General features: G+C 52.5%; 8 protein-coding genes across 8 annotated transcripts in view; 5 read left to right on the top strand and 3 right to left on the bottom strand.

Moving 5' to 3' along the window:
* Positions 1–803, top strand: part of BJY04DRAFT_126838 (phosphoglycerate mutase family protein) — a 1,411-nt gene extending 608 nt beyond the window's left edge. The window contains exon 3 of the mRNA XM_073708412.1: positions 56–803. Coding sequence (XP_073567268.1) covers positions 56–697 — 642 coding nt within the window. The 3' untranslated portion in view covers positions 698–803. The remainder of the gene's footprint in view (positions 1–55) is intronic.
* On the bottom strand, positions 638–2,059 carry BJY04DRAFT_197988 (mitochondrial 54S ribosomal protein uL22m). Its single transcript, XM_073712553.1, has 2 exons — positions 2,003–2,059; positions 638–1,939 (listed from the first exon to the last, which is right to left on the bottom strand). Exons 1-2 carry the CDS (start codon positions 2,049–2,051, stop codon positions 909–911), a joined length of 1,080 nt encoding a protein of 359 aa, XP_073567267.1. The 5' UTR covers positions 2,052–2,059; the 3' UTR covers positions 638–908.
* Positions 2,060–3,449: 1,390 nt separating this feature from the next.
* Positions 3,450–4,911, top strand: BJY04DRAFT_197986 (kinase-like domain-containing protein). Its single transcript, XM_073712552.1, has 2 exons — positions 3,450–4,761; positions 4,831–4,911. Exon 1 carries the CDS (start codon positions 3,605–3,607, stop codon positions 4,406–4,408), a length of 804 nt encoding a protein of 267 aa, XP_073567266.1. The 5' UTR covers positions 3,450–3,604; the 3' UTR covers positions 4,409–4,761; positions 4,831–4,911.
* Positions 4,912–5,720: 809 nt separating this feature from the next.
* BJY04DRAFT_222006 (U6 snRNP complex subunit PRP24) lies at positions 5,721–9,679 on the top strand (the record flags this gene model as incomplete). The annotated part of the gene is made up of 3 exons (XM_073717280.1): positions 5,721–8,279; positions 8,334–8,561; positions 8,609–9,679. 3 exons carry the CDS (start codon positions 5,721–5,723, stop codon positions 9,677–9,679), a joined length of 3,858 nt encoding a protein of 1,285 aa, XP_073567265.1.
* A 462-nt stretch (positions 9,680–10,141) lies between these two features.
* Positions 10,142–11,652, top strand: BJY04DRAFT_197978 (uncharacterized protein). The gene is made up of 4 exons (XM_073712551.1): positions 10,142–10,696; positions 10,749–10,810; positions 10,884–11,168; positions 11,241–11,652. The coding sequence occupies exons 1-4, from the start codon at positions 10,597–10,599 to the stop codon at positions 11,412–11,414; spliced, it is 621 nt and encodes a 206-aa protein (XP_073567264.1). The 5' UTR covers positions 10,142–10,596; the 3' UTR covers positions 11,415–11,652.
* Positions 11,653–14,246: 2,594 nt separating this feature from the next.
* Positions 14,247–17,790, bottom strand: BJY04DRAFT_197974 (uncharacterized protein). Its single transcript, XM_073712550.1, has 2 exons — positions 16,983–17,790; positions 14,247–16,919 (listed from the first exon to the last, which is right to left on the bottom strand). The coding sequence occupies exons 1-2, from the start codon at positions 17,207–17,209 to the stop codon at positions 14,540–14,542; spliced, it is 2,607 nt and encodes an 868-aa protein (XP_073567263.1). The 5' UTR covers positions 17,210–17,790; the 3' UTR covers positions 14,247–14,539.
* A 742-nt stretch (positions 17,791–18,532) lies between these two features.
* Positions 18,533–19,107, bottom strand: BJY04DRAFT_222002 (uncharacterized protein; the record flags this gene model as incomplete). The annotated part of the gene is made up of 2 exons (XM_073717279.1): positions 18,533–18,856; positions 18,904–19,107. 2 exons carry the CDS (start codon positions 19,105–19,107, stop codon positions 18,533–18,535), a joined length of 528 nt encoding a protein of 175 aa, XP_073567262.1.
* Positions 19,108–19,694: 587 nt separating this feature from the next.
* BJY04DRAFT_197968 (snoRNA-binding rRNA-processing protein UTP15) lies at positions 19,695–21,457 on the top strand. The gene has a single exon (XM_073712549.1). The coding sequence runs from the start codon at positions 19,773–19,775 to the stop codon at positions 21,390–21,392; it is 1,620 nt and encodes a 539-aa protein (XP_073567261.1). The 5' UTR covers positions 19,695–19,772; the 3' UTR covers positions 21,393–21,457.
* Positions 21,458–21,747: the final 290 nt, after the last annotated feature.

The raw sequence follows: 21,747 nt of genomic DNA, 5'->3' as shown, positions 1-21,747 counted from the left end.
CGTCCCCCTCCTCAGTGAGCAATAAACACTAACGCGAAGCTACGTATAACTACAGTGCCACTACTCCCTCCTCCCCGGCGACGCCCACGGCCCCTGGCACGACGCCCGCCTAACAGACCTCGGCAAAGCCCAAGCCCAAACCGCGCACGACGCCTGGAAAACCCAAATCGCAAACAAAATCCCAGCCCCCGAATCCTACTACGTCAGCCCGCTAATCCGCTGCTGCGAGACCGCCCGGATCACATTCTCCGATACCAACCTCCCACACACAGCGCCCTTCAAACCGCTCATAAAGGAACTCCTCCGCGAAACGCTAGGTCTGCATACGTGCGACGCGCGGTCGTCAAAGTCCGTTATTGCGTCGGAGTATCCGGAGTATGTTTTTGAGGAAGGGTTTAGCGAGGAGGATCCGCTGCATGATGCTGAGTTGAGGGAGTCGGATTCGGCGCGGGATGCGCGGTTTTATGAGTTTTTGTCGGATGTTTTTCGCTCTGATGGGAATAGTGTGCTTTCGATGACGGCGCATTCGGGGGCGATTACGAGTGTTCTTAGTGTTGTGGGACATAGAGTTTTTCCGGTGAACACGGGGGGTGTTATTCCGGTGCTTGTTAAGGCGGAGAGGAGGGAGGGGAAGGGGGAGGAGAAGGTTGTTGAGCCTTGGTTTGGGAGGCCGTTGTGTCCGAATGAGAGGTCGTAGGGCAAGACTAATAGAGTTATAGGGAAGAGGTAGATATGTAGTGTATGTTTCGTAGTGTACATAGTTGAGCTCAGCTAGCTCTGATTGGATAGATAATAAGAGGAATATAACAGACAGATGCGATCCGGCCCAAGCGGAGTGCTCCCAAATGTAAATAATACAGAACGCCAATCGAATAGAAGTGCGAGGTTGAGCAAACAAGGACAGCCGTTCACCAGCTGTAGTACTGGTTCTGGGTGGTGATCTTGCGATCCGGAAGCTGCACCCAGAGCTGGGACTTGCGCTGGCGCAGGGCCTTGGCCTCGCGGTCCTCCCATTCGCGGATCCGTGTCTTTTCCTCCTTCAACACGACGGAAAGAGATGTGTAAGGCGGGCGCAGGCGGTTGACGACACCACGAGCTCGGTAGTCGTAGTCGATGCCGTATGGACCTCTGTTAACCCACGCCTGGTCAATGTAGATTGCTGTACGATCCGTGATGACCTTCTTCTCTCCGTCCTTGAGAATGACGGTGACCGGCTTGTCTTTCGGTGCGTTCTCCCCAACAGCGCCAAGTCCCATGCCCGATCGGACAACAGCAACGTTCTTCGCATGCTTCAGGTGCTCGAGGACGTCCTTGGCAGCCTTCTTCTTGCTGAACTGCATCTGGACAATAGCATCGTCGATATTCTTCCCGGCGATCTGGCGAGCTAACGGACCCAACTTCTTGATAGATGTCTTAAACCAATGCGACTTGACCAACGACTCTCGCTCCGTCTGCATAATCTGCTCCTTCTTCGACAAGCGACCTCCCTTACGTAGTTGGCGGATAACCATCCGTCGCTCCCACGTAACCCTCCTCTTCGGCTTTGGATCCAGCACCGCAGACATGTTCATCTTGCTCCTCTTCTCGATTGAATAGTCCACCTCCGCCTGTTCCTCTCCATCCGCCCCCTCTTGCTTTCGGGCAGACGGCGTGCGCCCAGAAGCAGTAATCTTCGGTCCGGCCTCATCCTGCGCGAAAATCGAGTCTGAGCCGAGATCTCCCTCTCGCTTCATCGGAGCCATGGGGCGGCGGGTGATTGTGCCTTTGGTAGTATCGGGCTTCTTCTTTCCACCTAGGAAGAAGTTTTTGATCGAGGAAAGGGCAGAGGGTTTAGCCTCGGACTCTGATTTCTTTTCCGGGCCATTGTTGCTTTCGTCGGCGCGGCGGATGGGGGTGTAGGTGAGCGTGCGGCGAGGGACGTAGGTGATGCCGGTGCGGGCTGTTCAGGGTTTAAGGCCGATTAGCTGCGGATGGCAAATCAGTATAATAGACGGAGACTTACCTGACCGGATCAGCTGCCCGTAGGGTTGTAGAGCGCCCATTGTAGCCATGATGACGGACAACGATCGGTGCTCAGCTTCGGGCCAGCACGAAAAAAGTTGATGGCCGAGCAGTGCGCGTTTGGTCCGTGCAGAGCCCCGTACAACATGCAGTGCTTTTTGCCTCAGGCATTAAGGCAGTAGCGACAAACACAGGCCGGCTTCATACATACTACTGACTCTTTTGATTTACCGACAAATTAATCGATTTGTTATTTTCTGCTAGTCTAGATATTCTCGTTTTTATCTTACTACATAAAGAGGGAAAACTACCCTTTCCTCATCCTTTTTCGCGCATCTCATACTACAATCGCAAACTTCATGATCAAAGCAGGGCCCCTAAGCTAGAGTAGTATAATCCCCATGATCTCCGAATCTTTGCTAAGATGCATTGAGCTCGCTGCAAGAGACAGGCTCCATGCTCTGCAGTATATATATTGTTCTATAAGCTTACAGGTGATAATGCGGCGCCTGCGCAACTCAATTGTGGCTAAATTGAGCAAGGATGTCTCGCAAGAAGCATCCCATGCAGTTGAAGTCAAGTGTTAGGGCGGCTCTATTCGAGGTGCAACTATAGCTATCTGTAGGCCATTGAGATGAGGGACTGATAACATGGGGCTATATGAAGCCCGTTCTCTATCTAACCGCAATTGGGCGTCTTGAGACTGCGGGCGTTGTCTCAGAGATGAGGATATATATGCTGCGTTTCGATATTCAGGACACTCTAGATCACCATCTTCTCACTTTACCATACTTCAACGAGCAAATACCTACTTCTATACTCATTTGTAGATATCCAAGTCTCATCTAAAAAAGAATCATGGTCTGCGGATGTGAGCGCCGCATTGCTCGTCACGTCTATAAAAACTGCACTGCCTCGCCAAAGCACGAACACACACAGTACGCTTTCATTCATTGCTCGTCTCTTGGAGGCAATAGTTGCACAGGTTTCAAAGATGTATACATGGGTACTTCAGTGGTTAAGATCCCTGGCCATATGTGTCCGAAGTGTTGAGCATCTCGCTTAGAGTAAGTGATATCCTCTCATTGTACGGCAGGGTCTTCGAATCTGACCTAGAAGAAAGGCAAATACCAGCGCAGGCGCTGATCGTTTCTTGCCTGGGTGGCCCAATACGCACTCGCTTTGGATGATTTACCGATTCGGTTGGACATGACGGATGGCTAGACGGACTGGTTGAAGAACCACATTGCTATGCTTGATTGTGCTTGGTTGCAATTAGCGACTTTGATTCAGACATCATAGCGAGCTCAATGATCAATGAAATGCTGATGGGCCAATAACTCCACTCAACGAAGTGTACATTCTCTAGAAACTGTACCTACTTAGGTAGTTGTTTGGAGGAAATATATAGATGGCCGCCAAGACCCAAAATGATTGGTGTTGTAACACCAGGTCCAGCTCGAGTGATAGAAATGGACTAGGGAACCCCTCTTCCATGACCTAGCCTCAGCGTGCTTTTGCTCTCGCTAGTTCCGATCATTCTGCAAGGCATGCCGACATCTCTAGCTACCACACTCTGATACTTTCCCATTCTCTGAACGAAATGTTGATCCCCGACGATGCAGAAGTCAGAATCTTCCAACAGTACTACCCTCCAGGTGTAAAGGAGGTGATCGCTACTGGAAGTAGCGCATGGATTGGGAAAATTGATGAGACCACCGTCTTGAAGTATCCTCTTGCTCCTGGCGAGGACATGTGCCGGCTTGAGACTGAGAGGATGCTTCTCGAACTCGTTGGACCTCACGAGCGGATCATAGGACTGAAGGGGTTTTCAGAACATGGACTTTACCTCGAGCGTGCTGTCAATGGAACACTGCTTCACTATCTACTCGAATCAGACTACCCTCCACCCTCACTTCAGCAACGCCTATTATGGTGTCGAGAGGTGGCCCAAGCAGTCGCTCATATTCACACCCGCGGCATCATCCATTGTGATATCCAGCCAACGAATCTACTCCTGGACGAGGGCTTCCACCTCAAATTATCAGATTTTCAAGGGAAACACTTAGCTGAGGATGGAACAGTACTTCTTGATGGATGGAGCGGTGAGCCCTGCAGGTTCTCTTGCCCGAGAGATGACCCGTTTGAAGCGAATGTCAAGACAGACCTCTTTGCATTGGGGAGCACCATTTACTTTATCGTGATGGGCCATGCTGTGTTTCCTGACATCGTGGATGGGGAGGAGGGCTGGTATGAGAAAGTCAAAGAGAGGCTTCAAAAGCATGAGTTTCCACAAGATGTGCATGTTTGCAGTGAAGTTACCCGAAAATGCTGGTGGAAAGAGTATGAGTCTGCGGACGAGCTGCTGCGGGATCTAAACTCTGTCATGGAGGGCATCGAGGTATGAACCCGAGGCGAAAAGAGATTGGTCCGGCTGTATCAAGACGTGTTTCACCGAGCGAGTGGCCTATCACATTGGCACTGCCACAGGAAGGTTGTTGAACGAAGCTCCTAGCTGTCCTTGATCAAGAAAAAGCTGAGATACTCGTCAGGTGACATTTATGTCTCGTGATGGTAACCTATAGAGAAATGGAATAATGTCGCGCTTCGAGACTCCCTGATCCATCAGCCTGTGAAAGACTGGTCTGATATTCATGGCGGTGCAGGGGATGGCTTGAGCAGTTAAGGTTTGGAGGATGCTGGAGAAGCCCAGAGCAGAACGCTAAGTTAGTGTAGGTCGCAGAAAGGAGTAATTTGTTGCTAAGGTCGCTTGTTAGCTTGGATGACGTAGGGAGGCAGATTTTGCAGCATTGCTGTCTGGAATGATACCTAGGTATGGTCCAGAGCGCTGGTATCAGAGTACAAGTGATTATCTTGACAAGGTCCCAACTGCAAGGATCAAGCGTAGAAAGAAACAAACGATATCCAGAGTCTAGAGATAGAGAGTCCTCGGCGGAGAGTCCACTACTGTTGCGGGAAAAACCTCAAGGCATTCCGTCCTTCATCCTCTGCCGAGCTCTGGCTTTCTCCCATCTCGATTCTCCACCAGCGTCGATCCACTGGTTCAGGTTCTCTCAATCTCATCCTTCAGGTTCGAACTTCTCACCTCCTCATCCTCGGACCTCCATCCAAGGGACGCGTGCCCAACTCATCTCTGTACGTTTGCTGGAAGTTCACCTCGAGTTCTACTGCTGACACCTCGTCTTTTTTAGCTCTCTGCTCCCGCCAGAGACCGTGCTCGAGCTTGTTTTCCTGCCCCCTCCCTCCTCCGTTTGGATCGGTCTCGAGTCCCGTCTCGTTCGGTGCTTCACCTCCTCTACCCTCGCAAGAGCCAACCCGCCGAGTTTCTTCATACCCGCACCCGCGAAGAAGAGGGAAAGCAATACTTTGGGAACTGCCAGACCAAACGAAGCATTTGTAGTCGTTTGCTCACTACCTCCGGTCTTCCGTCTCGCTTCCCTACTTGCGCATTTCCGTGTTGCTTGAGGCTTTTCAATCTTCGTACGAAAGAGTCAAAATATCCACGGTCGCAGAGCTTGGTCAGTCTGGATTTGAGGCAGGAATGGACTCATTGATGCGGAGACTGTGGGCTGTTCTTTAAGGATTATATTTCTTTTATTACAATTTTCTAACCTCTCCCTACCTGAGCACCTCGCTGCTTCCTCTTTTTGCGCCTACCTTTTTCTAGTCCATCGCCAGTTCCGACAATCTACTTGACGATGGACATCAATTCACTTCTTTCGCCGCAGGATGCGAACTCCAATTCCGGGCGCTCAGCATCTGCGACAGGATCCTCCTCCGCCAACCCATCCGCACCGTCGCCCGGTCCTGCTTCTAAACCCATACGAAAGAATCGCGCTGCTGCTAATCGATCCGTCATGGCCTCCTCTCCGCTCGCGCAACATGTCTATGCCCCGCCTCGCGTACCCGAACCGTCTCCGCCATCGTCGATGAGTCCAGCTGTAAATTCTAATACGGGCGGGGGGAGTGGGAGCGGAACCCCGACTGGTACAGATTTGCAAAATTCGCGACAGCCTTCGACGCCCGGCATGGATACGCTTGCCGATCTCGCTTCGATGCAACATCACCAACCGCCGCGACCAGCTGCCGCTGTCCTTCGCACCGAGTCCTACGAAAATCAGCTTTCACCCTCTACAATGTACCCAAATGTTAACCAGATCTCACACAACACCCCGACTCCCCGGTCGTCATTTGATATCGCTATGTCTGATGGCCCGAGAGAGAGCGCCCGAAGGAATTATGCGGCCTCTTCGTTGACACCCGACGCCAGACGAATGGCGACGGAATTGTTCGCCCGCATCCACTTTAATCCGCAGTCCTACGAATCACATGTCAACTTCATCCGCCTGTTGCACGACGGCTTCGTCAATCATGTTTATCCGCCAAACAACCCAGAGCTTCATGGTAAGCCCCGAGAATACGATCTACTCAAAGATATGAGGACCGCTAGAGAGGAGATGGACAAACTCTTTGCTATGGGTGAAGATCTCTGGGCGGAGTGGATTCAAGATGAGAGCATGCTGGCATCTTCGGTCGAGGAACGCATTGCTGTGATGGAACTGTGCCAGCGGTCCATCGAGGAAGAATACGGGAGCACCAAGCTTTGGGCTATATACGGCGAGTGGGTGCTGTACCTTTACAACTCTGCACATGGAGACTCGAACCAAAGCCAATGGTCAGAGGAGGATAGACTGGTGGGCCGCGAAGTCTTCACTTGGCAGAATGTCCTTGACACATGGCAGAGGGGCGCCGATGCAACACGGTGGAGGATTCACGACAGCCATCTCGTATGGGATCGGCTACTCGATCTTCAAGTACGTGACCTGTCTCGAAATCCGTCTCAGGAGCGGATTGCGCGAGTGCGGGAGCTATTTGATACCCGACTGCAGACCCCTCACGCCACATGGGACCAGACTTTCCAAGCGTTCTCCGGTTTCGTCTCGGGCTACTATAATGCAAACTACGAAAATATTATGGCAGAAACTGCAGGACGATATGCCACCCCGATCAAGGACCAGTATGCCGCCCGAGAAGAGTTTGAGATCCGTCTTCGAAACGCGACCGATGCAAATGACCGTGTTCAGGAATGGTCAATATTTGGCGAGTATCTTGAGTGGGAGCTCAACCGCAACCGCCGAAGACGCAGCTCGAACTTCGAACTTGTCAATGCGGTCTATCAACGCGCAGTCCTGCGATTCCAGACAGATGCCAATATGTGGGAAGATTATATCATGTATCTTATTGATGAGCACATGCACGGTAATGTGCATCCTACGACGATTTCGGCCCTTGACCGTGCCACCCGACATTGCCCTGGCTCCGGCAATCTATGGTCGCAATATCTGCTCAGCTCGGAAAGAGAAGGGCAACCATTCACTAAGATTGCCGATATCAAACATAAGGCAACAAGCACTGGCTTGCTGGATGTCGGTGGCATGGAGGAGGTGTTGAAGGTACATACAGCATGGTGCAGCTATCTTCGACGGCGTGCTTTCTTGGCCGAGGCAATCGACGAAGACTTGGATGTGGCTGAAGTTGGGATCCGTTCCGCCATCGAAAGCGTCCAAGAACTCGGAGAAAAGAAATATGGACGTTCTTACGAAGGTGATCCCCTATTTCGTCTCGAGCGTATCTATATTCGCTACCTCAGCGAGAGTGGCAGTTGGGATAGCGCCCGAGAAACATTCAAGGGTCTCGTTGGACGCCGCGGCAATAGCTACGAGTTCTGGCTCACTTACTACCATTGGGAGTTGGTCTCATGGAGCAAGTTTGTACAGGGTGAAGCAACTGTTGATGCTGCTCGCCGAACACCGAATCCTAGCTTTGCTACAGCCGTGCTTAAGCAAGCGATCAAGCGGACGGACTTGGACTGGCCCGAGAAAATCATGCAAACTTATGTCGCCCACTGCGAAGACTACGAGGACTCGGAAGAATTACAGCTCGCTGTCTTAGAAACGCGAAAGGCAATGAGGGCCATTACTGTTCGCCGCGAACGAGAGGCCCGCGAAGCGGCAGCTCAGCAAGCGGCTGCAGCAGCGGCCATGCCATCGCCAGAAGCTCCGCAGTCAGAAAAGCGCAAGCGAGAAGAGGACTCTGCCATGAATGGTATTCCGGCCAAAAAGGCGCGTGCAGACCCGGAGCCCAGTGTTGAAGCTGAGCCAGTGGCACTTCGCCGTGATCGTGAAAACTCTACGGTTGTTGTCAAGAATCTACCCCAGGGTATCACAGAGCACAAAGTGCGACAATTTTTCCGTGACGTAAGCATCATTTTTGCCTGAACCTTTTAAGAATGCCTTTACTGACTTGTCTAGTGTGGTACAATCAATAGCCTAAGGATGATGCCCGGTGATGATGGCACTTCTGAGGTGGCTATGATTGAGTTCAATACAAAAGAAGACGCCGTCGCAGCCCAAACTCGTGACCAGAAGAGCGTTGATGGCAACATCATCCACGTCCACTTTGGATCTGAGACAACCCTGTTCATCACTAACTTCCCACCGACCGCTGATGAGAATTATATCCGAGACCTGTTTGGTAAAGTAAGTCACCCTTTCCACGTTTTGATGCGTTCTCTAATGTGTCGCAGCATGGCGAAATTGTCGATATCAGATTCCCATCTCTTAAATACAATACACACCGGCGGTTCTGTTATTTGCAGTTCAAGACGTCTATGGCCGCTCACAGCGCTACCGAACTAGATGGTACAACGATCGGCAACGGCCTCCATCTTGTCGTCAAAATCTCCGATCCTTCACGCAAGCAAGACCGTCATGGTCCGATGCACGAAGGGCGTGAGGTCCACGTGTCAAATGTCGACTGGAAAGCCAGCGAGGAGGATCTCAAGGAACTATTCTCAGGGTTCGGCACCGTGGAGTTGGTTCGCATCCCTCGAAAACTCGATGGAGGCAGCAAGGGCTTTGGTTATGTTATCTTCAGCTCGAAGGAGGAAGCCACTGCCTCATTGGCACTGCATGAGCAGGAGTTTCGCTCCCGCCCACTCCAAGTGAAAATCTCAGCTCCCCAGGGCGCCAAACGCACTGCAGTGACCGTCGTCTCTCGAGTTGGCAAGTCTCAGTCACCCGCACCGGAGACCAATGGCGCATCACCATTAGGAGATGTGGAAGAGCCGACTGGTGAGCGAAGGAACCGTACGCTCGGGTTGATGAACGTTCCGGACACGGTCAATGACGCGCGCATTCGGGCTCTCGTTGAGCGTTATGGAAAGCTGGTGAAGATTGTCCTACGCCCAGATCATCAAGGAGCAATTGTTGAATTTGCAGATGTTAGCCACGCTGGTAGAGCGGCTCTGGATCTGGAAGGACAAGAAATTTCGCCCGGGCGAAAACTCCACATCGGCCCAGTGGCTGAGATGTTAAAGCAGTCTGCTGAACGGAAGCCCGGAACCGGACCAGCGCCAAAGCCAAACAAGTCTAAGAGCGCATTCCTTAACCCGACGGCACCTATCAAACGACCGCCGCAGCCTGGAGCGCGGAGCGGGAAACGCGGAGGGCTAGGGGTGAAGCGCGGACTTGCCCACCCTACGAATAGTACAACGACGACCACGAGCACGACGAATGCCTCTGGCGAAGGGGACAAAAACCGAAAGAGCAATGATGACTTCCGAGCGATGATCCAGCGGAGTCAAGGGGAATCATAATGAAGGCAATGGGTTGCATAACGGCTGCATGACGGGTCTCTACCCGCTTAATTCTCTAACTCTCATGACTGGCATCTTCTTTCCGTTTTGTATTCTAATCCCCATCCATCTGTCCTGATGCCATGTCTCGTCCCGTTGGTTTGGTGGTGGCGCAGTGTAGACTAGTTTTGTTTGCTTTCGCTTCTAATGTTTATGAAGGCTGAGACGGCGGGTTATATCTGTTCATTCTTCAGAGGATTAGACGAAGCATGTTTCATCTGCTCCGGCTCTGATTGCCTTGACAGCTATGTGCTTTTTACGGGAGTTTTGCGTTTATATAGGATAAGATGACGTCAGCGCTGCTGAAAATGAGATGAAGCTATTCAGACCAACTTAAGGTTCAATTGAGGGTACAGAAATAAGATGAGTCGACAAAGAGATAATAATACGCTCTGACCCCTCCCCCAGTTAACCTTTCAAGGCCTCCATAATTTGCGTAAATTAATGTCGCGATCTGGGACTTATTATGTCTCGTATGATCACCAGCGGCAGCAGCGGTTATTGGCTAGAAAATGCAGCAAAGCAGGATTTCTGACATGAGTTTAGCGTATCTACTCACATGAGGGTCTCTTAAGACTTGATAGCAGACGAAAAATGATGAATATAGTTGGTCAAATATAACTTAATACCTGCGAGTGGTAGTAGTACAGATCAGGTGAAAGTGGCCCGTCCATGCATCTTGTCCTCTTCCAAGGTTGTATCCTCAACCGCCCCTTGGCTGCCTCAAGCTTCCCCTCCCTTCTCTTATCTGTTCAGGGCTCTTTCTCTTCCTGTCTCTTTCGCTGCATTACCCCGGGTCATATCTTATAACATATCTCACTATCCGTCATCCCTTGACCTTGACCCAGCTGCCCGCGTCGCGAACTCCGCTTCCCCTCATGGATTTCCACTTGGTGCCTCGCGGCGAAGACCGCAATTACACTGGCTTCCTGACGAAGACCATTGTCTATACAGCCTCGCTGATTGTCTTTCTAGCTGGTACTGTCGCACCACCTTAAAAAGAAGCCCTGCTAACAAGCAATTTACATAGCCTTCGGCCTCTCAATAGCCTCCATTGTCACCCCCAACTGGGTCAGCTACCACAGCGACAAGGTACACCCCTACAAACTCCACCCTCTATTGTATGTCTCTCGAGCTTCGCTAACCGCACTCTTCTCTTCTACAGCACAAATACTCCTATGGCCTCCACCGCCACTGCTCCTCCTTTAGCGATACCTGCGAAAGCTTCCCGAAGCGCGAAGACTGTCTCGGCGAAAACCGCTACTTCTGTTCCATGTGGCGGTCCGTCGGATTCATGATGTCGTTTGCGGTCGTACTGCAAGGGATGAGCGTGGTTACATATCTAATTATCTTGTCGGGTGGGAAGGCGCTACGTGAGAGTGGGTGGAAGATACTGAGCATGTTGATCTTGATTTCGGCGGCAGTGCAGGTTGGAAGCATGTCTCTTGTGGTGGGTTCCCCTTGAGCTATCTCTGTTGGATGTGGCGGAGTGATGGGTGGGCAAAGGGCTAACAAGCTACAGGCGTATCTGGTTGACAACGAAGCGCGCTTCTTCACCGGCTGGCGACTGGACGAGTCTTGGATCTACTGCACTGTCAGTTGGTGCATCAGTGTTTTCTGCGCAGGAGTGTTGATTCTGGCTGCCTACGGCCTGCCCTCGGAGGGTGGATATGAGTTGATTCCAGACCACTCTTGATTTCGGCAGTCTCATACGGCATGCTCTTTTTTCCTTTCTCTCCGGCCCACTAAAAGGCGGTTGTTTTCTGATTAGCGGATTGACGTTATGGTATGGTACATGGATTCTTATTCGATACGGGTGTTTACATGTCTGGTGCATTTATTGCTTATTCAATCTGTTGACAGTATATAGGTAGGCGTCTGGGTATAATTACCTTACGATTGATAGGTTAATGGTCATGATGATGCATTTTGTCTATTCGGTTTATATCCCAGTCTATTCTATCTCTATATTGGGCTCTAAGGAACGTCAAATCTAGCTTTCTTGGGAATTGCCTTGAAACCGGAGAAGGCAGCGGGGCGCGCGCGTTTTAGGGATCCGCTTGGGGAGCCAGGGGAGCCAGGGGAGCCAAGGATGGTTTCGGAGGTGGCATCGGCGTCAGCAGGGCCAGCAGGACCAGAAGGACCGACAGGAACAGAAGGATCAGCCCTGCTACCAGCATCAGCCCCAGGGTTGACATCAGGACCGTCGCCAACAGCACCATCTGCAAAATCGTCATCAGACTCAAACTCAGAATCGGCCTCACAGTCGTCATCATCATCATCATCATCACCATCAGACCCGGTATTGAACCGCCCCATTCCGGGCTTCAGTAGCCGCTTGAAAACCGGCAGTATCTCGATATCGGGAAACCTCACTTCCAACCTCGTACCAGGCGGCGGTTGTACAGCCGCAACGTGATCCTCGATCAACAGGATCAATTGGAAGGCCTCTTCAAAGGAGATCGTGTTGTTCTTGCGTTCCTCCACCCACTGGATCAACCAGTCCGGTACAGGAGAGGGCACTGCCGGTCGTCTCTGCCTTTCGCCGGACGACTGGCTCGGCCTTCCTCTTCCTCCCTGGGTTGATGGCCCAGCGGCAGCCCTTGCCCCAGTAGCCGCACCAGCAACCGGACCAGCAAAAGCAACAGCAGCACCCCTTTCCATCGCCAAACTCGCCTCCTCCTCCCTCTCCATCCTTTCTTTCTGTCTTCGCCTCAATACAACCTTACAACCAGAAATCTTACCCCATGTCTGCATGTTCCCCAACACATCTCTAACAAGCCCACACTGTATCTTCGTCCAAGCCTGCCCCCTCACCTCCGCGCTTTCCTTCTTCAACGTCCCGTCTGAAGCCACAACGTTGACTTCAACCTCCACCGGAGTACTGCACCGGAATCGAGCCCGTTGGTAGTGCTTACGACACCACCACACCCAGATGCCGTTGGGGATAATCTTCGTGACTGCCTTGTTGCGGCCGAAAATGTGCGTTATCACCTTTCGGTATTTCGGATCCTCGCCTTCTTCGTTAATTGCGCAGAGGCTTGGCGCGCTGAACGTACATCTTATATCATTGGAGGTAACGGGCTGAGGCTCAAGCGTGGCCGGCGCTGTGAATGGCGAAGGACTGGCTGTTAACTCCATTTCGTCAAGGGGTGATGACCAGCCTTCGAGTGGGGTAGTGATTGTAGACAGGGTACTAGTTGAGGACGGAGTGTAAAGCGAGCTATCATCATCGAACTCATCGTCAATGTCCTCTTCATTGTCGTCTTCATCATCGGCACTGTGGTCCGACTGAACCGCGTGGTCTGTGTCCTCCTGATGCCCACTCCCATTCCTATCCTCGTTGCCATTCACACGTATCATCGGAATCCGAGGCCCACTCGCGGATGCCAAAGGACAATAACTCGCATGAATAGCCCGTCGCCGTGGCCGTCTCCGTAGTGACCCTCGTCCCAACGGACCATGCGTGCATTCAAACCGAGATACAGATGGATCTAGAATACAGCGCTGGAACCCTTCCGCGTTCACCCTCCAATTGGATGTAGGAATCGCAGTAGCAGGAGCAGTCGCAGTGGGCGTAGGCATAACAGGCCCCTCTCCACCAGCTCTCCCTCCCCCTTGCCCTTCCTGTCCTCCTTCTTCCGACCCCGACCCGCCAAGCTGAGAAGCATGATCACAACTCCCATCAACAGACTCAAACGGATCACTCGCACCAGGCGAAACACTCGAGTAGATAAGATAGTCTTCATCGTACCCACCCTCATCATCATCATTCCAGGCCGCAAAGCGGTCTCTCGCTCTACCCTCGTTCTGAGTCGCGTTCGTGTTCACGTTCGCGTTCCCGTAGAGGTTCGATGGTCCTGAGCCTGTGCCTGAGCCTGAGCCTGCTGCTGTCTGTGCAAATGCAGATGGACTGGGGCTTGGAGCTGCGGCTCTAGATAAGAGTGGACGAAGAGGTAGGGCCTTGTTTCGGACTGCTAGTAGCAGAGCTTCTCTTTGTGCTTGGAGGGTTCCGTCTTCTTCTTCTTCGTCGTCGTCGTCATCGTCGTCGGGGCTGGGGGAGAGGGACGGGGTGCGGGTGGTTGTTGCGGTGTCTGTGTCTTCGGGGTTGTGGGTGTGAGTGTGAGCGTGCGTGTGAATGTGGTTGTGATTGTGGTTGTGTGTATGAGTGTGAGTGTGGTTGTGATTGTGGTTGTGGTTGTGATTGTGGGTATGGGTATGGGCGTGGGTATGTTGGTGAGTGGTGTGGTGGGTTTGGCGGCTAGGTTGGTCCTGGGTGGGAACCTGGTTCGGGGGGTGGCCATTAGGTCTGCCGTTGGATTTGCCGTGGGCAGTGCCATGCCAGTAGTTGGATGGGCCCTGATCGGCGCCGGGAGGGGACATGGTGATGGGTGTGAGATGGATGAAGGGAGGGATGCTGTAAGGGTTGGGTGATGAGCAAGGGTATGAGAAGAGACAATTATCTCAAGCTTAAGAGAGAGAGTGAGAGAGAGAGATGGAACTCTAGAGAGATGAAGAAGAGAAGAAGCAAATCCGACATCAACATGGTATTTATAAAAACTCTACTCATTGTCATATAAGATAAAGCGTGTAGGTCATATAGTACAACAAAAGGTAGATAAGTTAAACCCGTGCAGAAGCCCAAAGTAAGCCGCGGAAGAAAAGCCCAGAAGGTAGAAAGAAGATCGAAAGAAGAAGGGGAAAAACGCCGTCATGCATGCATTCGTGCTTCATTGTCATTCAAATTGCCGGCATATCGCTTCGCTATCTCTGCTTTTGTGGGGTATATTGGTGGTGCATTCTTTGTTGGTGCCAATCTTTCTATACTGCATATCCGGTTGGTCTAGGGACGTATTTGCGCATCGCCCGGCTAGAGCTGAACCCTACCGAGCCGATGTCTATTGTGTTGAGCTCGCGACTCAGGGCGTCGTGGCCGTGTGTTGGTGCGCTGATGGGTACCTTGGCTGGAATCGGTGGTCCGATGTTGGGCGGTGGTGCGTACATCGGCGACGGTGACGGCGATACAGAGTTTCGCCGCGAGTGTGGCTGCGGAGACGGCGTGCTGTATGTCCGTGCATGCCCAGCTCCAGGGCTTCCGCCGTATCCTGCGCGTCCGCGTGTATAGTCACCACGAGGCGATACGCGCTCCAGCTCATTGCTAACCACGTAAGACGATGTAGGACGCGCGTAATCTTTCGGTGGTGCTGGTGGTCCCGTCCGCGGGGCGGCCCTAGCCGGTGCATTGCGGAAGCGGACTATCACACCAGGCTTTCGCGATTTTCGATCTGGTTCTGGTGCCCAGGTGTCGGTAGGGAGATGGTCGGACGGGTCGATTTCACGTCCATCATCACCGATAATAGGCCCGTCTGGTCGGGCCGCCGCCGCTTCATTCCGCCTAGCGGCTTCCATGGCTTCCGCAGGGGTTTCATATGCAGGTCCGGGCTCTCGATGGGCGGCTGAGCGAGCCGCATGCGGGTTGTACGAGTCGAAGGAGTCCGGAGAAAATGGAGTCTGGGACAATGAGACCTGGGATCCGTCGCGGCCTCTTGAAGGAGGCGGCCTTGGGCTAATTGACTTTCGTAGTACAAGTTGCTGTGACGGACTTTCGCTATTGATCGACCTTCGAGTAACGAGTGACCGGCGATGGTTCTCAACAGGAGGATTCTCCGCGGGGTATGGAGGCAACATTGGGGACGGTTCGCGGCTAGTAACAGGAAGGTCTTCTTCGAAAATTCCGCTGCGTCTTCGTACCTCATGGACGATCCGTTCCGACTCCGCATCTGCAATTACTGGGTCAAGCCCAGCGACTAGGCTGGGTGGCATGGCTGCTCCTGTCGTGGCCGGAGGGAGGTCGTGGAATCTGTCCTCCTCGAGCATCAACGGTGTAGGCTGGGGCATATTCATCTCGTGGGTCGATCGTGGGCCGCACTCTGGGGAATAAGCTTGGTACGAGGGAGTTGGTGACGGTACTAACTGCTGGCTAGTCAATTTTGACCGATGAACGGGTGGCGGCGGAGGCGGTCCCTCTTCATCCTCATCTTCCACTCGCGGCTGCATGGCAGCATACTCAGCATGATAGTCACGACCGGAATGACGTCCAGGGCTCCGGCCTCGCCTCGGTGTAGAGTTGCTGTGCGGGAGATAACGCTCTGGCTCTTCCTGGGGGTACTCAATGCGATGACGGGAGGACATGCTACTGGAATGGTGGTAGCGAGCTTGAGGCTCTTCGTCATACGCGTATTGATCCTGGGTTTGGTACTGCTGATTGTAGTGATGGCTGGTAGGCCGAGGGGCTTCATGAACCGGTGCACGCGTAACTTCATGGTATGGATCCTGTCGGCCTGCTGGTAAGTCTTGTCTCATAGATCGGTAATCAGCAGGTGGGGCGTTATCGTAACCGGAGCGTGGCCTTGCATAGGGATCCTGATGCTCTGCCCTTTCTCGGTAAGCCGGGTAATGCTGGTCTTGAGGGTAGGCTTGAGGCTGACGTCTCGACGCCGGGGGTGGCACATGGTGCGAAGGAGCCGGAGCTTGAGGCGGGACATTCCAGTCTCGTTGGAAGTCATCTGGTGTTTCATACGTCCTTGGCCGCATGGCGGGCGACGGCAAGCCATGAGGGGCGTCGTAATGGGTTTGTGGCGGCGCTGTGTGGGGAGGTTGATAGGCGTAGTCTTGGCCGGAGCTCGAAGGGGGGGTAGGAACAGTCTCATGCGCAGCCGGCCGAGGAGCATGTGATACTGGAAGAGGCACTGGAGCGGAATAGGCTTTCTCTGGTGCAGGGCGTGGTGCGGCAGAGCCGGTCGGGTCGGTTGGTAGAGGGCGGCGCTTGACCTCTTTCAGCTGACGCGGCCCTGAGAGCGCCGACGAGGATGCTGGGCTGACAAGGGGAGCGGGGCTGATGCTGTTGTTGTTCATAATCTTGGGGGCACGTTCGGTTCCTTGCGTTCTGCGTTCAATAACAGCCTCATCCTCGGGTCTAGTATCGTAATAAGTCATCTCGAGACGAATCTCGCCGGCATACTTTCCACGAAACTGCAGCGGATGCCATTGGTCACTTTGGCTGCCTCCGGGGATAATCAGGTCTTTCAGGTCAAGCCAGGTCTCGCCGATAAGGTCGTTTCGTTTGTCCTCGTTAAAGACGGATAGCTTTAGCCGGTAATAGTCGGGTGATTCGTGCACGGTGAAACGGAGTTCCTGGTCCCTGTAGCAGATTAGCCAAGACGCAGCCTTCTATGGGCGTTTGTTTATACACTCGGGTACTCACCACCTGGGCGTTTGGCCTCCACGCAAGTCGGTGTCGGTTTTCTTGGCCTCTTTTCCTAGGCGCGCTGCGCAGTAAGGGTTTTGTTTACCCATGGTCTTCCGGTTGGGAAGGTTCTTTGCCCGGTCAACAATGGCGACAAGAGTGCCAATTGCTGGGCCATCAACGGACATGTCGGCAAAGATGCCGGCGGCATGGTTAACATTGCCGACTCGGGGTTTTGCAGCCATATTGAGCTTCAAAACGAAAGGAGAGTGCAAGGAAGAAGCTACCACATCTGCCAAACTCAAGGGAGACGCAACAAAGATGCAAGGCGGGTATCAAGGTCAAAGAGCGAATCGAACGGTACAACCCACCACAAGAGAAGGAGTGAAGAAATGAGATTGTATAACGAAGCGCAAGGACACGAGCAGGATGCGGGAAGAGAAGAAGAGCCGGGGTGAGAGTGGAAGAAGCAAGACAGAAAAGAGCAGAGTGAGCAGTGAGAGAGATGGACGGGAGAGAGGGCCAGAGACAGAGCCGGGGGGTGAGGAGGGGAAAACAATGGGCAGCTCGGCTTATCGAAGTGGCTGCCTTGATTGGCCCAACCCAGGAAAGAGGAGGCTGGGGGGTGGCTGGTAGACCACCATTGTTCCACTCTCATTGGCCGATCGCCTGTTCCTGCATCGAGTTGATCCTGGCCGGGCCCACTCTCAATACAGCCATTTACGCCAAAATTACATACATCAACTTAATGCTGCGCGACATTCAACTGCACAGGGGTCTGGGATTGACAGAGGAATATAGGAGTCTCTAACGAGCTACATACAAGATTACCATGTGAAGAAACATCAACTGCATGACTATGCAATTCTGCTGCCTGCGTATAAATAGAGAGGCCAAAAACAGGGAATCCTGAAGCCTGATGATCTCACCGACAGGCTAATTCCACCGTGCGTTAGCCCCAGACTAAGCCCTGTCACTTCTGCCCTCCTGCATGCGACGCCAGTCTGGACCTCATTCTTCTTCCCATGTGGAGTTATGACGGCTGCTAAAGCTCAGCTGAAGATTGTAAAGCGATAGATTGTCAGATCTATGACGATCCCCTTTTGAGGTTACCTGCTCGTCCCGGCTATGGAGTGTGCTCAGGGCATTGCCTCGGGTCCGAGGGCTAGGTGTTGCTACGAAATGTCCACTCAGAAACATACGCGAGTAAGTTACAGCCTAAAGGATCAGAGGAAAGCCTCATTCCAGCTTCAACAACCCAAGTATGGATCCATGATAGTCATCGATGATCGAGGAGGATATCTTGTGCCTGACTCGACCCACTAGTGGATTTCGCCGTCTATGTATCAGCTTCGGCCGGAGGCAAGATGGACTTCAAAAGCTATTTTTCTGCAAACAAGAAATCAAGTATGTTTTACTGAATCATTCCCAATTTCAACTGCTTTACCTTGACAGAATCTGTCTTGAATTACACCAATCCATCTAACTTTTATTCTTACCTCACGATCTTCTGTCCTTGAGCTAAAGTATCCTCAAGTATGTTCGGCTCATCCCCTATAAGCAACTGGCTAGCCATTCTCCCGCGGCAAAGTGTCAAGCAGGTATAAGTATATCCAGAACAGCACGAAATCCCACCACGCTTGGGATGATAAGAACGTCAATTTCCAACTCAGCTGTGCTGACTCCGGGAAACCGAGCTTGTACCACCGGGCAATACCAACGTGTATGAGCAGCAATGCCACCCTCCCGATGACCGAAGTCCACATGACGACCTGATACTTTGCGCTCGAAGTAACTGCATAGTATACGAGGTAACCAAGCCAGAAAATCGATGAGATGCTGAGACACAGTATGGCAAAGTAAGGGAGTAACGGCGCCGTTTTTGGGGGAGTCTACACGATGAATCAGTTGAGGACCTCAATATAGGTAGGAGACTTACATCGTCCGGTCTACTATAACTTCGAGATGCCCAGACAGTGGATATTATGGCAGTAACCAAGAGGGTGACGAAAACCATGCCCTCGACGAGTGGACTAACGGAACGGAGTATGCACTTCACAAGACTGGGCTGTTTAGGCCCGTTTTCGGGCACATTTTGCTGCGCAGTTGAGTTGTAGGATGGCAAGAGTGGCTCGGTCGACATGTTGAGTGATTCTCAGCTTTCTGCAGAGCTTTTGTCAGTTGTATCATCTGAGAAGTCTCGATGTCCAGCTGTGGACGGTTCGACACTTTTATCATTGTGAGAAGCATGAACTCAAAAGAGTCGATTAGCGCAGCACGACGTGGAGGAATGAAATGACATTGGATTTCTGGAGAGTTTGTGATCTCATGACTATACGCTTCGACGTTCCCTTGGTCTGTTGGAACTCAATGCTGGATATACTTCTGGTAGCACTGCAGTAATAATCGTGATTCTCATGTGATACGGAGCGTATTCTCCATCTTGTACACGATTGTAGCTCCAAAACCTCATATTACTAGTAGTGATCCCTATCTCTGCAGTACTTAAGATCCTTCTATACACGATATCACCTCTATTTATGTTTGTTATTCAATAGAGCAGATTTTAGAGGGTAAAGAGACGGACGCCGATACGTATATTACGTGCAATGGCGCTAAGTGTAATAATTACCCGATAAGGCATGGTCTACTGATTGAGATATCAGAAAAAAATCCATCCAGAATTCGAGATCGACTTCAATCAACTTTACTTAGGCCGACAAACACAACAGGGCATTTGAGCGATCGCGGATTGTCCGCCTAACCCTGCTCTCGGTCGAACGCCTATAACCGCCATATACGCCTGCCATGGCGGCCCCCGTCCTCCCCCTCACACAGGTCAAGCTGCCCGAGCTGCCTACATCGCAATTAAGCCCCGAGCAGCTTCACTGGAAAACATTCAAGAACCCTCTCCTCATTCCGTCGCCGGCAAACGGTCCGGTCAACTCTATCACTCAGCCTTCTGCGCCATCCTCCGCCTCCGCCTTCCCCTCTCTCACACAACCTCCCGACATCTTCACCGTTACGACCGGCGCCCGCGTTCAGATCTACTCCATCCGTACACGAAAACTCCTCCGATCGATCACACGATTTGACGATACCGCGCGCGGCACAGACGTCCGTCCCGATGGCCGAATTCTCGTCGCCGGTGACGATTCCGGCACCCTACAAGTTTTCGACGTGAGTTCGCGAGCGATTTTGAAGACATGGAAGGATCACAAGCAGCCCGTGTGGGTTGCCAAATTCTCCCCTAGCGACCCGACAACCCTTCTTTCCGCGAGCGATGACCGTACTGTTCGACTGTGGGATCTTCCCAGCGAGACAAGTGTTAAGACTTTCGTCGGCCACTCCGACTACGTCCGCACCGCGTCCTTCATGCCAGGCTCGCTGGCTTCGTCGGGCTCGTTAGTTTCTGGTAGTTACGATCGGACTGTTCGTTTATGGGATCCTCGTGTGGAAGGTCGATCTGCGATGACATTCAAGATGGGTGCGCCGCTTGAGGCTGTTCTTCCTATGCCAACTGGGACGACGGTGCTGGCTGCAGCGGATAACAAGATTGCTGTGCTGGATATTGTTGCTGGAAAGCCATTACACATGATTCAGAGCCACCAGAAGACGGTCACTTCGCTCTCTCTTGCTTCTGATGGACAGCGGTTGCTGAGCGGTGCTCTCGACGGCCACCTGAAGATCCATGAGACGACCGGCTGGAACGTCGTCGCTGGTTTCAAGTACCAGTCGCCAATTCTATCCCTCTGCTCGATCAGCTCCGGAGCCGCCCGGGAAGACAAGCACATTGCCGTCGGTATGCAGTCCGGTCTTCTCTCCATCAAGACAAGACTTTCCGGTCAGCAAAAGGCACGGGAGCGAGAGCGGAAGAAGGAGATGGAAGCTCTTTTGGAAGGAAAAATCGAGGAACACGACAAGAAGATGGCAAAGAAGAAGCGCGGCAGCGCCTGGGCTCGCCGATGGCGCGGTCTGGACTTTGTCGGCGAGGGCGTGGATATCATCATTGAAGGAAACGAGGCGGCCAAGCGCAAGAAAGAGAAGGGTTGGGAATTCGATCTCCGCAAGGGACGCTACTCCGTGGCTATGGATGGAGCTCTCAACACAGGCGACAAGGTCGCGCAGCTCACGATGTTCTCGGAACTTAAACATCGTTCAGCTCTTCGTGCGGCGCTGCAGGGTCGTGACGAGGTTACACTCCAGCCAGTTCTTGAATGGGTCTACAAACACATCGGTGAGCCGCGGCTGGTAAACCTCAGCGTGGAGGTAGCGATGAACCTGCTAGATATCTACTCAGGGAACCTTGGGCAGTCAGAGCAGATTGACAAGATGGTGGAGCGGTTACACTGGCGTGTTCGGGACGAGGTAGACTTTGCGCATCGCGCATTCGAGACGAAGGGGATGCTAGACATGTTGCGCGCATAGACGATTGATATCATTTACATGGCCTGGAGTTAAGGTTGGGAGGGAAAAAGACGGACTTGTATAGCACTTGATACTAATGCACGAATGCATCACCACGTTTTATACCAATCCTTCTATCTGAAATCACTGATATAACTTCGAAAACTCCCCACCCTCCGGCGGCTGCAACCAATTCCTCCTATCATACTCCCACCCCTCCGCCCCCTCAATAACATGAAACGTATAAGCATACCGACTCTTATCCCCCGTATTCTTCTCACTCTTATGCAGCACATTCCCATGAATCAACACCAACGACCCGGCCTTGATATCTAACACCTCCGCCTCCCCCCTCTCCCCCTCTCCCTCCCCATCC

Source organism: Aspergillus karnatakaensis, assembly GCF_047715665.1.
Source record: "Aspergillus karnatakaensis strain CBS 102800 unplaced genomic scaffold BJY04scaffold_55, whole genome shotgun sequence".
NCBI classification, from domain to species: Eukaryota; Fungi; Ascomycota; class Eurotiomycetes; order Eurotiales; family Aspergillaceae; genus Aspergillus; species Aspergillus karnatakaensis.
Note: the sequence above shows the minus strand (reverse complement) of the source record. Positions and strands in the feature narration are given on the sequence as shown.

Excerpts from the sequence above, each read along its gene's own strand:
- BJY04DRAFT_197978 (XM_073712551.1), top strand. The coding sequence starts at position 10,597 with ATGGATTTCCACTTGGTGCCTCGCGGCGAAGACCGCAATTACACTGGC. Across the intron at positions 10,811-10,883 it reads TCAGCTACCACAGCGACAAG|CACAAATACTCCTATGGCCT; the intron begins GTACACCCCTAC and ends TCTCTTCTACAG. Across the intron at positions 11,169-11,240 it reads TTGGAAGCATGTCTCTTGTG|GCGTATCTGGTTGACAACGA; the intron begins GTGGGTTCCCCT and ends AACAAGCTACAG.
- BJY04DRAFT_197968 (XM_073712549.1), top strand. The coding sequence starts at position 19,773 with ATGGCGGCCCCCGTCCTCCCCCTCACACAGGTCAAGCTGCCCGAGCTG.
- BJY04DRAFT_197986 (XM_073712552.1), top strand. The coding sequence starts at position 3,605 with ATGTTGATCCCCGACGATGCAGAAGTCAGAATCTTCCAACAGTACTAC.
- BJY04DRAFT_197974 (XM_073712550.1), bottom strand. The coding sequence starts at position 17,209 with ATGGCTGCAAAACCCCGAGTCGGCAATGTTAACCATGCCGCCGGCATC. Across the intron at positions 16,920-16,982 it reads GGAGGCCAAACGCCCAGGTG|GGACCAGGAACTCCGTTTCA; the intron begins GTGAGTACCCGA and ends AATCTGCTACAG.
- BJY04DRAFT_197988 (XM_073712553.1), bottom strand. The coding sequence starts at position 2,051 with ATGGCTACAATGGGCGCTCTACAACCCTACGGGCAGCTGATCCGGTCA. Across the intron at positions 1,940-2,002 it reads CGGGCAGCTGATCCGGTCAG|CCCGCACCGGCATCACCTAC; the intron begins GTAAGTCTCCGT and ends AACCCTGAACAG.